General features: G+C 46.5%; 2 protein-coding genes across 5 annotated transcripts in view; both read right to left on the bottom strand.

Moving 5' to 3' along the window:
• The window catches only part of LOC108281285 (NEDD4 family-interacting protein 2-like), a 13,382-nt gene extending 11,063 nt beyond the window's left edge, over positions 1 to 2,319 (bottom strand). The window contains exon 1 of the mRNA XM_037727230.1: positions 2,203 to 2,319. The gene's annotated coding sequence lies outside the window, so the exon portion shown is untranslated. The remainder of the gene's footprint in view (positions 1 to 2,202) is intronic.
• NLRP1 (NLR family pyrin domain containing 1) overlaps positions 1 to 5,069 on the bottom strand; it is a 64,938-nt gene extending 59,869 nt beyond the window's left edge. For 3 of the 4 annotated variants that reach the window (XR_005195191.1, XM_017496809.2, XM_017496810.2), the window contains exons 1-3: positions 4,232 to 5,069; positions 3,105 to 3,278; positions 2,203 to 2,406 (exon numbers count right to left, since the gene is read on the bottom strand). Coding sequence is in view for 3 of the 4 variants with exons in the window: in XM_017496809.2 (XP_017352298.1) it covers positions 2,203 to 2,406; positions 3,105 to 3,278; positions 4,232 to 4,502 (649 nt within the window). In the remaining variant the exon portion in view is untranslated. The remainder of the gene's footprint in view (positions 1 to 2,202; positions 2,407 to 3,104; positions 3,279 to 4,231) is intronic. The other variant, XM_017496808.2, reaches the window with a different exon arrangement.
• Between the last annotated feature and the right edge of the window lie 5,763 nt (positions 5,070 to 10,832).

Here is a 10,832-nt window from a genome sequence, read left to right as displayed (position 1 = left end):
AAAAAAAAAAAAAAGTGGACAAAAGACACGAATAGACACTTCAAAAGAAGACACACACATGGCCGACAGCATATGAAAAAATGCTCAACATCACTTATTATTAGAAAAATGTAAATCAAACCCACAGTGAGATGCTATCCCAACACCAGTTAGAATGGCTACAATTAAAAAGTCAAAAAATAACAGATGTTGGTGAGATTGCAGAGAAACAAGAATGCTTATACACTGCTGGTAAGAATGTAAATTAGTTCAGCCACTGTGGAAAGCAATTTGGCGATTTCCCAAAAAAACTTTGAACTACCATTCAATCCAGCAATCCCATTATCAGGTATATACCCAAAGGAATGTAAATCATTCTATCATAAAGATGCATGCACATGTATGTTCATTCCAGCACTAGTCACACTAACAACAGTATGGAATCAACCAAAGACTGGTTAAAGAAAATGTATATTTACACATGGAATACCATGTCTATAAAAAAGAACGAGATCATGCCTTTTGCAGCAACTCAGATGGAGCTGGAGACCATTATCCTAAGCAGACTAACACAGGAATAGAAAACCAAATACCACATGTTTTCACTCATAAGTGAGAGCTAAACATTGAGTACCCATGGACACAAAAAGGGAACAACAGACATTGGGGCCTCTTGAGGGTAAAGAGTGGGAGGAGAGTAAGGATTAAAAAACTACCTAGAGGTACCATGCTTATTACCTGGGCAACGAGATAATCTGTACACCAAACACTTGTGACATATAATTTACCTAGAGAACAAACCTGCACATGTGCTTCTGAAACTAAAAGTTTTTTTTTTTTTTTTTTTTTTAAAGTTCCTTATTTGAAGATTCCCTTAGAATTAGAAAAACGTACTTCTCTTGCATTGGTCTTTTCTGTTGAGTAACAGGTATTGTGTAATGCACTATGTTGCTAGATTCCCTAAAACCAACAGAACCTTTATTTATAGCAATGTGTAAGTCTTCATGGTTTTCACACTTGTTTTTTTCTCTTTTAAGGTTATTGCATTTCTATGCTTCTACAGATGGCTCTGATCTGTCTTTATATTCTTCCTCTCTGTTTTTCAGTTTTAATTGTCTTTATTGTTTGGGTTTTATAGTTCACAAAATAATTCTGAGAAAAAGCTATCTTTGTGATTCTCAGACATAGAAATTATTTAAAAGTATTAGAATCTTCCTTTCTTGACTTCTGTTTTCCTTAATCTGAATGTTGATCTTTCCTTACATGCCCTATCAAAGTTTTAAAAATATGAGTTTATTTACTTTTTATTTTAGACTCTGGTGGTATATGTGCAGGTTTATTACATGGTTGCTTTTTTTTTTTTTTTGAATGGCAAGAGGTGTGAATAATTAAGTAAACTAATACACTTTGAGCCTAGGACATATTTTAGGACCATGAAATCTACAAGTTTACTCCTAGCTGGGTGCAGAAGAAATCTTTTTAACTTAACATCTCTGAGATTTCAAAGGAGGCATCCTTTGGCATTGAGAGGCAGTGTAGTTTAGTGGTTAAGGAGCCTGTGGCATCAGGAGCCTCTGAACCTGTGGCTTTAGTATGACTGTCTTCATTGTCCAGATGAGAGCACTCCCCGTGTAAGTTAAAGGTATGGACTGCTGTGTGAGAGAGTGAAGGCTGAATTCCATCTTTGCTAGTACTCACTGTGAGACTATCTTTTTGATCCTTGGTTTTCTCATCTCCAAGTTGTAATAATAGCAATATTTATCTCATGGAGTAGTTGTAAAATTTAAATTCAATGTACAGGTGAAGCCCTGGACATGGTCTAACCCACAGAGTGTCCAGTGAGCACTTATGGGCATGGGACTCACTGTAGGCCACTTGTGGGGTGAGGAGCTCAGTGGAAATTGAATCCAGTTCTCCTGACCTCAGGCCAGTGCCCTGTCCAGTAAACCAGGTGATGTGTAACTCTATCTTGGCCCCGCCATTCTTGCTCTGCTGTCCCCCAGATGTGCTGGGTAACACATCTGTATTTTAATGCCCAGGGGCCTCCTGGAAACAGTGCCTTGGACCAGTGGAGAGGCTCCAAGGGTGGGATTTCCTGAAAGAAATTTCAGATGTTTTCCAGAACCTCTGCTCAGCCTGCCAACCTAGTCCCCAGGGGATTCTTTGTCCCTGCATTTGCCTCTCCCACCCTACCACCCCACCAGGAGCCCAGTAGGGTCTCACCTGTGTAGTAATTTCCCAACGTTTCATCCAGAGGCCACTGGGTACCAGGAGCCTCCTGCTCTCTGGGCACTGGGCTGGGATGAAGTGGGGATTCCCAGCTCCCCAGCTCTGCAGTGGATGTGGGGACATTGGGTGAGTCATGGCTTGGAGACCCATAGTCTGGAGAGCTTAAAGGAGCTTGGTAGAGGAGTGAGGAAGTGATTTCTGGGAGGAAATGAAAGGAAAAATGACCGTTTACTGAACATCTATTTTCTTTTAGTTGCATATATTTTAAGCTCTCACAAGCTGTCTCTTCGAGGTCCTCTTTCCTTCCGGGGCCAACCAGATCCAGCCCCTGCCGACCTCCAAAGCTCCGGGCCCACTATGGGTGGGGGTGAGAACCCCTAAAGCCAGCCCAGGGAACCTGGGGCTGAGAGATGGGTCTTAATAATATTATTTTTAAAACCATTGCAAAGTAGAGACACAATTTTATTCTTTTAGTAGTGAATAGAGAAGTCATGTGAGGGAGCTAGCTTGGGCTGAGGACTAAGCCTAGCCACATCTTGGGGTCTGTCTGGAAAGCAGAGTCCTCCTTGGAACTTCTGGACCACCTTGACCCTAAGGATCTTCAGAGTCCATCAATATTATGAGCTGAGCTCTCCTGGGGCAAGACTCACTGCCTGACCTGCGTGGGTCTCAGCTTCCCCATCTGTCAAATGGGGAGGGGTACAATCTCAGCCCTGGAAGCTCTCTGAAAGATAATTTCTAGACCTACTCCTCTCACCCCATCCTGGCTCCCCTGTCTTTCCTCTGCTCTCTCTACCATGCCAGGTCCACATGCATAGACATGATCACCTGGGTGGGGCCTGCCTGCTGACTCACAGTCCCACCCAGAGCTGTCAGCCCCACTCAGCAAGCCTCACCTCTCCAGTGGTGTCCAGACGTGTCAGGTAGGTGTCTCAAAATGCTTCTCTCTGAGCCCTGGGTGCACCCCTGCAATTCAGGGATCCAGGACCTAAGCACTGCAGTGGAGGTGGGTTGGTTGGGAGACTCCAGGCTGGGTTCACTTAGGCTGGAGGGGAATGAGGGATAGTGGCCTACAGGAAGGAGACAAAGAGGAACTGAGCTTGGGTTCTTCATATTAAGCTGGTTGCCTGTTTCAACCAAGAAAGGTCAGGAGACACCAGAGAACCTACTGCAGTCCTCTACAACCTCCTCTAGAAGTTTATCTGAAGAATGATGCTCTTATAGATACTGATAGACAAAAAGCCCTGATCTGGGATCAGGAAATTTGCATATCTGTCCTGGTCCTGACTACCTCCCTGTGCAAATCACTGCTCCTTCTGAGCCTCAGCTGCGCCATACTGGGCTAACAGCATCTGCCACTCAGGGTGGCTAATAGTGATAATAACAGAAGCAGCAGCAGTAACAGCAATGAGAGATCTTATTTATTGAGCACTTACTGTATATCAGACTCTGTGCTAAATGTTGAACATGGATGAACTCTTTTAACCCTCACACAGCCCAGGGAGGTGGGCTCTGACTCTCCCATTTTGCAGACAGGGAAACAGATGGAGAGCAGTGAAGTGATTTGCCCAGGGCCATAGTGCCAGGACTGGTGATAGTGCCTGGCTCCCAAGTCTGTGATCATAACTACAATGCCAGGCAAGTGCCCCACTTGGGAACTTGGTCTAAAACCCATGCCCACCCTTGCCAGTGTCCTTCTGAATGTCAACCTCTCTCTCCCTTCTTGGGCCCTTTGGGTGCCCCCTCCCAGGTACTATGGGGACCACATGAGGTCCCGGGAATGCACTTGAATAGAAGAGGGAAGGTGTGGGGTTCTGAGGTGCAGCAAGGACCCCCCAGCAAGCCTTCTGGCTCAAGCCTAGTCTGGGGCATGAATCTCCCCTTGACAGAGCAGTTCCATGTCACTGTCCAGAGGAAGGCCTGGCAGGGAGGGTTCAGTGGTGATGGTGGGGTTCCAAGAGGGCAGGGGAGGAGTGGGGGCCAGGAGCTCTCCAGTAGGCAGAGGGGTCCTTTGTCTACTCACCTGCCTCTTCCTGAGCTTGGGTACACAGTGACCTCAGGCCCATCTGCTCCCAGGTATGGATGGCCAGGTCCCAGGCCTGCTGCTCCCCATACTGAGCCACCAGGTGTGAGGCCACCTGCATGCCACTCATCTTCTCTGGTTGAGCAGGTGTCTCACCCGAAGAGCCCCTGGAGTGTGCTTTATTGGTCAGCAGAAGCTGGAACTTCTTCAGTTCCTCCTTCTTCAGGAGCTCCAAGTAACAGGCCAGGCGGCCCCAGGCTCCACCAGCCATCTTTGTCTCAGAGTTAAGGGAGTATCTGGGGGATGTTTATGGGTGGTGAGGGTATCAGGCAGGCAAAGAACAGTGCTCTCCTTTGCCTTGGCTCTTACTGTCTCTTATTCAGCATTCAGAACCCAGTTTTATAGACCCCAGGGCACCTGCAGATAGATGCTGATAGAAGGGGAGTGGTAGGAAAAGTCAGAGGAGGGAGGAACCCAGAGGGTCCTGCGGGACACTGGAAGAAGTCAGCTGATACAGAGGTGCAGGGATGGGGCCTAGGGCCAGGCAGGGATGGTGAGGGTGAAGGGAGATGTGGTGATGGAGGATGGGGTGTGGGCAACGCTCACTGTTCTGCGTTCCTCAGATTCTTCCTTCTCCTGGGTCCTGGACTCCTGAGATCAACACTTGAGCTGCAAGGCTGAGAAGAGGCAGGGTGGGAAGAGCTGCAGAGCAGGAAATGGGCTTTCAGAACCCAGAGCTGAGTCCAGGGCTGCTTGTTCTCAGGTCTCTTCAGGTCTCTCCTGGTCCTGGGACACCAACCACCAAGAACAGTCCCCAGTCAGCCAGAGCAGGAAGGAAAAGTCATTCAGAGGAAACCCACAAGGGGCGTGCCCAGGGGGTAGTGTCAAAACAGGCCTGGGTAGACCAGGCTCAGAGCCACATATCCAGATGGGCCACATGGTGTCTACAGGTGGACCAAGGGTAGAGGCTTAGACTAGCTGATGCTGCAGCAGGTACAGGCCCATACTACACATGGTGCGTGCATCTACATGCGGGTACTCTGCCAGTTAACACCTACAGCCTGTCTGCAGAGCTAGGAGGCAGACTCTTCAGGCAGTTGTGTTTGCAGCTCAGGCCCAGCCTGTCAGGATGAGTGGGCCTCTCTGTGTCTGCTAGGGCAGCTCCTTACTGGGAAACATTAGAGCTGGGCCAGGGAGGATTTTTCTCCAGCCTCTCATGGTTTTGGGGGCTTCTTGAGTTGTACTGAATGTCCTGCCATGCTACTGGGGGCACTGAAGCATGGGTCCCAGGCCCAGGGGGCTGTTTGCCTTGCGGGCAGCCCAGCACTTAGCTGGTGAACATTCTCACCTGAAAGCAGAATAGCCCCTTCCTCATTCTTGCAAGCAGGCCTGAGGGAGCTAGGTGCAGACTTCTTTTGTTGAATCTACAAGATGCTGCTGACTCCAGGTTGAGTAATGACATTACCCAACTCATTTGCTGATGTAACACACCACCAGGAATTTCTGGAGTTGCTTTGGTTTCACCTGGACTGGCAGAGCCCAGGCTTCAGCCCACAGATTACTTGAACAAGGGCTCCTTGTGTGCCTGATTTATTTCTTTGAGTCTCAGTTTGCTCATCTATTAAATGGGACATCATAGGTTTACTAAGAGGCTTCAATTCAGCAAAAGGGCTTAGTAACCTTTATATATATATTATTTATTTATTTATTTTTGAGACAGAGTCCCTTTCTATCACCCAGGCTGGAGTTCAGTGGCAAGATCTTGGCTCATTGCAACCTTTCCTCCATCACTTGGGTTCCAGCAACTCTCCTGCCTTGGCCTGGTGGGCAGCTGGGATTATAGGCACTTGCCACTGCACCTGGCTAATATTTTTGTATTTTTAGTAGAGATAAGGTTTCACCACGTTAGCCAGGCTGGTCTCAACTCTTGACCTCAGGTGATCTGCCCACCTCGGCCTCTTAAAGTGTTGGGATTATATTTATACAATTATAAATTATTACATTTATACAATACAAAGCCTCTGTGCCTGGCCTAAATAAATTGTATAAATGTTAGTTTTAAAAAATGGCTAATATAAGTACATTGTAGGGCATTCTAACATTAGACTGACCAGAAGTGAAAAGCGCTGTGCTAAAAGTGGGATGATGTGGGGGGAGGCGAGGGGGTGGGTCTGAGCACTCCGTTAAGGACCCTGAGACCCCATGTGGTGGGAGGAATGGCTTGGAGCCTGGAGGGCTGTGTGGGGTTTTTTTTCCTCCTCACACCAGCCAATTCTGACACCAACTGGTTTTCTGCAGTGCAATTCTATATACTAACTGCCTGGAGTCAGCATCAAACACCACAGGTTTAGGGGCTCAGTGAAGAGTTGGCCTCATATCAGATGCCAGTTGCAAATGGGGTGCCCAGACCACTGGCACTTCTCTGCCTGACTTGGTGACAAATTTGAGGGTTCCCACAGCCCCTGGCAGGTTCAATAATTTGTTGAAATGACTCATGGGACTGAGAAATGCACTTTATTATTACTGATTCATGAAAGTATACAGCTCAGGAATAGCCCAATGGAAGAGATGCTGAGGTCAAGGTGTGGGTGGGGAGGAGCACAGCGATACCTTGCCCTCCAGGGACCTTACTCTCCCCGCCCCTCCCTGCTTCACTAACCTGGGAGCTCTCCAAACCCCAAACAAACAAAACTGTGGGATTTTTTTTTTTTTGGAGGTTTCACTTCATAGGCATAATTGATTAAATCACTGGCCACTGGAGATCCACTCAACCTATTAAATAGATCAGAAGTCTGACCCTTCCCACCATGCCCATGGGGGCTGCTGGTCTAGCCTTCTATTGTCTCTTACTGGGATCACTGTGCTAGCCTCCTAAGTCTCCCCCACCTATGCTGATGCTATCACTTTATTGTCTACCCTCAGTCCAGCAGCCAGGATTATCCACTTAAAACATAAATTAGGTCAGGTCACTTCTCAGCTCAAGACTTTCCCATACTCACATCTCACTCTGAATAAAAACCAAAGTCCAACCAAAGGCATGATGACTCATGTCTGTAATCCGAGCACTTTGGGAGGCCAAGGTGGGAGGATCACTTGAGGCCAGGAGTTCAAGACCAGCCTGGGCAACACAGCAAGACCCTGTCCCTATAAAATAATACTAAAAAGCTTCCCAAATCCAACTGCACACAGTGGCTCATGCCTGTAACCCCAGCACTTCGGGAGGCCAAGGTGGGTGGATCACTTAAGTTCAGGAGTTTGAGACTAGCCTGGCCAACATGGTAAAACCCTGTCTCAACTAATAATACAAATAATTAGCCCAGTGTGGTGGTGGGCGCCTGTAATCCCAGCTACTCAGGAGGCTGAGGGAGGAGAATTGCTTGAACCTGGGAGGGCAGATATTTCAGTGAGCCAAGATCACGCCATTGTACTCCAGTTAGGGTGACAAGAGCGAAACTCAGTCTTAAAAAAATCCCAAAAAACAAAAACCAACTTCCCAAGTCCCCTGAAGTCTTCCCAGTGGCTCCCGGGGATTGCATGATCTAGCCTTTCATATCTCTCCAGCATTATCTCCTACCCTGTCCCCCCCTCCCTTACTCTGCTCTGGGTTCTCTTAGTCTCTTTCCTGTTCTTTGAACACACCAAGAATATTCTCACTCCAGGGCCTTCGCACTAGTGTTGTTTCCATTGCCTTGGAATGGTTTCAACAGATATTCAGAGAAGGAGTACTCCTCTATTCCCTGCTTCATTTTTTTTTTTTTTTTTTTTTTAGACGGAGTCTCGCTCTGTTGTCAGGTTGGAGTGCAGTGGCACAATCTCAGCTTACTATAACCTCCACCTCCTGGGTTCAAGCGATTCTCATACCTCAGCCTCCTGAGTAGCTTGAATTACAGGCATGCACTACCACACCCAGCTAATTTTTGTATTTATTTTTTTTTTTTTTAAGTAGAGATGGGGTTTCACCATGTTGGCCACGATGGTCTTGATCTCCTGACCTCGTGATCCGCTCACCTTGGCCTCCCAAAGTGCTGGGAGTACAGGCATAAGCCACCGCACCCAGACCCTGCTCCATTTTTATGGAGCTTATCACCGCCTGATATTATAGACTTGTTTATTTGTTTACCTTCTGTCACCTCCTGCCAATAGAATGTTAAGGTCCCTGGAGACAGGACTTAACTTGTTTTGTTCACTGTTGTATCGCCTACGCCTAAATCAGTGCCTGGTCCATGTCAGCACAATAAATACTACAGACACTGATTGTCTTTTGAACACTTTCCTTTTTATCCTTCTAAACAGCTACTCACTCTGGCCACTTGATGGCACTCAAGTACTTTCTGTGCATTGAAGCAGCCTCTTGGGTTTGGTGGAGAGGACTCACTGGCACTCTCTGAGCCTGAATTTTTAAAGTTATTCCTATTTCTGGTGCTTTGAGTCTTTGTTTCCTTTCCCAGAGGCATTTTAGGAACACATTCAATCTTACTTTTATTCAAGTCAAGCTAGTAACAATTAAAGCTTAACTCATGAGGAATATCCATATGGCCAATGCTCCAGCAGAGAAAAGTCAGATTTTCTCTCTATGTTCAAATTACTATGACTTGAATCCAGATCTGGATAACTTCTGGAAATCAGCCTCCTTGAAATTCCATTCCTCCCACCTATTTCTAAGTGTGTCCCAGGCATTGCCTCATGGGGTTCTGACGTCAGTCTTTGGTTTCCCTCTGACTAAGTGGCCTTTACTACCTTGCTGTCATCCCCTTGGTCTCAGACCCCATTTCTATCCTCCTGAAGTTGTTGGGCCCAGGTGTCCTCTCTGTCCCAATCATTTCGGGGCACTGCTCTTTTCTGGCCCATTCCTGAAATGTGGGACAGGGCTTTCCTAATTCATGGCACAACTGAGACTGTGACATGAGGATATGATTTTGAGAAAGACCTTCCCGAAGGATCAGAGAGGAAGAGGGTGTCACTCTCTGTAGCTGTGGCTCACATTGTCCTCAGAGCCTTCTGGTCCAGGATCATCCCTGCTGTTCCTTTTCCAGCTGGAGCTCTCTGCAGCTCTGGTGATTTCAATCAGACACGGGCAGGTCATTCCCCAGCCCCAAGATTCTCCAGCCTCTTTCCCCTTTGGAGGCCAGGTCTGCCTGGCTCTAATACTTAGAAAGAACAAGTGGGCTGGGCACAGTGGCTCACGCCTGTAATCCCAGTACTTTGGGATGCCGAGGTGGGCTAATCATCATGTTAGTAGAGATGGGGTTTTACCATGTTGGTCAGGCTGGTCTCGAGGTCAGGAGTTCAAGACCAGCCTGACCAACATGGTGAAACTCCATCTCTACTAAAAATAAAACAACAACAAAAAAATTAGCTGGGCATGGTGGCAGGTGCCTGTAATCCCAGCTATGCAGAAGGCTGAGGCAGGAGAATTTCCTGAACCCAGGAGGCAAAGGTTGCAGTGAGCTGACATTGCACCACTGCACTCTAGCCTGGGTGACAGAGCTGAACTCCATCAAAAAAAAAAAAAAAAAAAAAAGAAGAAGCTGCTTTACATTCACATCACTCCTAGCATGGGCCTCAGGATTATCCTCCTTCCTGGATGATTGACGTGGAAATAGCTATTCCCTTCAGATGTGTGCTGGTATTATGAACCCAACAAAATCATCTCGATAGTTTGACAATTCATTTCCCCAAAGTTGGTTCGTTTCAGGCTTAGATAAAACAGTGCTTTGAACATCAACAGATGAAATCTTTTGTTAAAAAAATATGGTCTAATTCATCTAGCCCTCTTCCTCTGCCTGTCATTCCTCTTCCTCCTCCTAGTCTTTCCTGTAATGTAAAGTGAAGGAAATATGAGGACTTGGAGTTCCCCCTATCATGGTCTGCTTTTAATTTCCTGTGAACTTGGACAAGAATACATACACCTGCATCACCATCTTCCAAGAACACATGATATTCAAAGGTCACAGCCAATTTACATCATTTACAACAGAACGCATCTCTCACTCTGAGTATTCTCATCTGACTTTCTTAACTGCATTTAAACCTCAATAAAGAATGATGACTGGCTCCCGCTTTATAGGGCCACCAATAAGGCTCTCTTAGAAACCAGGCAAGGCACCCCTCAAGTCTCTATGCTAAAAGGAAGAAGTCATGCATAACTTTTCAGAGATACTTTTTACTTTGAAAACATTTCAAACATAGAGAAAAATGTCAAGAGTTGTACAGTGAGCTCCTATATAACCTTAACCTAGATTCACCAATTATTAACATTTACTATTGTTTTATATTTTATGTTTGCTGATTATTGAGAGTAAGTTGCAGATATCATAACATTTACTTCTTTTTTTATTTTTGAGACAGAGTCTTGCTCTGTTGTACAGGCTGAAGTGCACTGACTCCATCTCAGCTTACTGCAACCTCTGCCTCCTAGGTTCAAGTGATTCTCCTGCCTCAGCCTCCCTAGTATCTGGCATTACAGGTGCCTGCCACCACGCCTGGCTAATTTTTGTATTTTTAGTAGAGATGAGGTTTCGCCATGTTGGCCAGGCTGGTCTTGAACTTCTGACCTCAGGTGATTCACCCACCTTGGCCTCCCAAAGTGCAAGGATTACAG

Source organism: Cebus imitator, unplaced genomic scaffold (genome assembly GCF_001604975.1).
Source record: "Cebus imitator isolate Cc_AM_T3 unplaced genomic scaffold, Cebus_imitator-1.0 Scaffold223, whole genome shotgun sequence".
NCBI lineage: Eukaryota > Metazoa > Chordata > Mammalia > Primates > Cebidae > Cebus > Cebus imitator.
The sequence above is the reverse complement of the archived record's forward strand: the minus strand, read 5'-3'. Positions and strand labels throughout refer to the sequence as shown.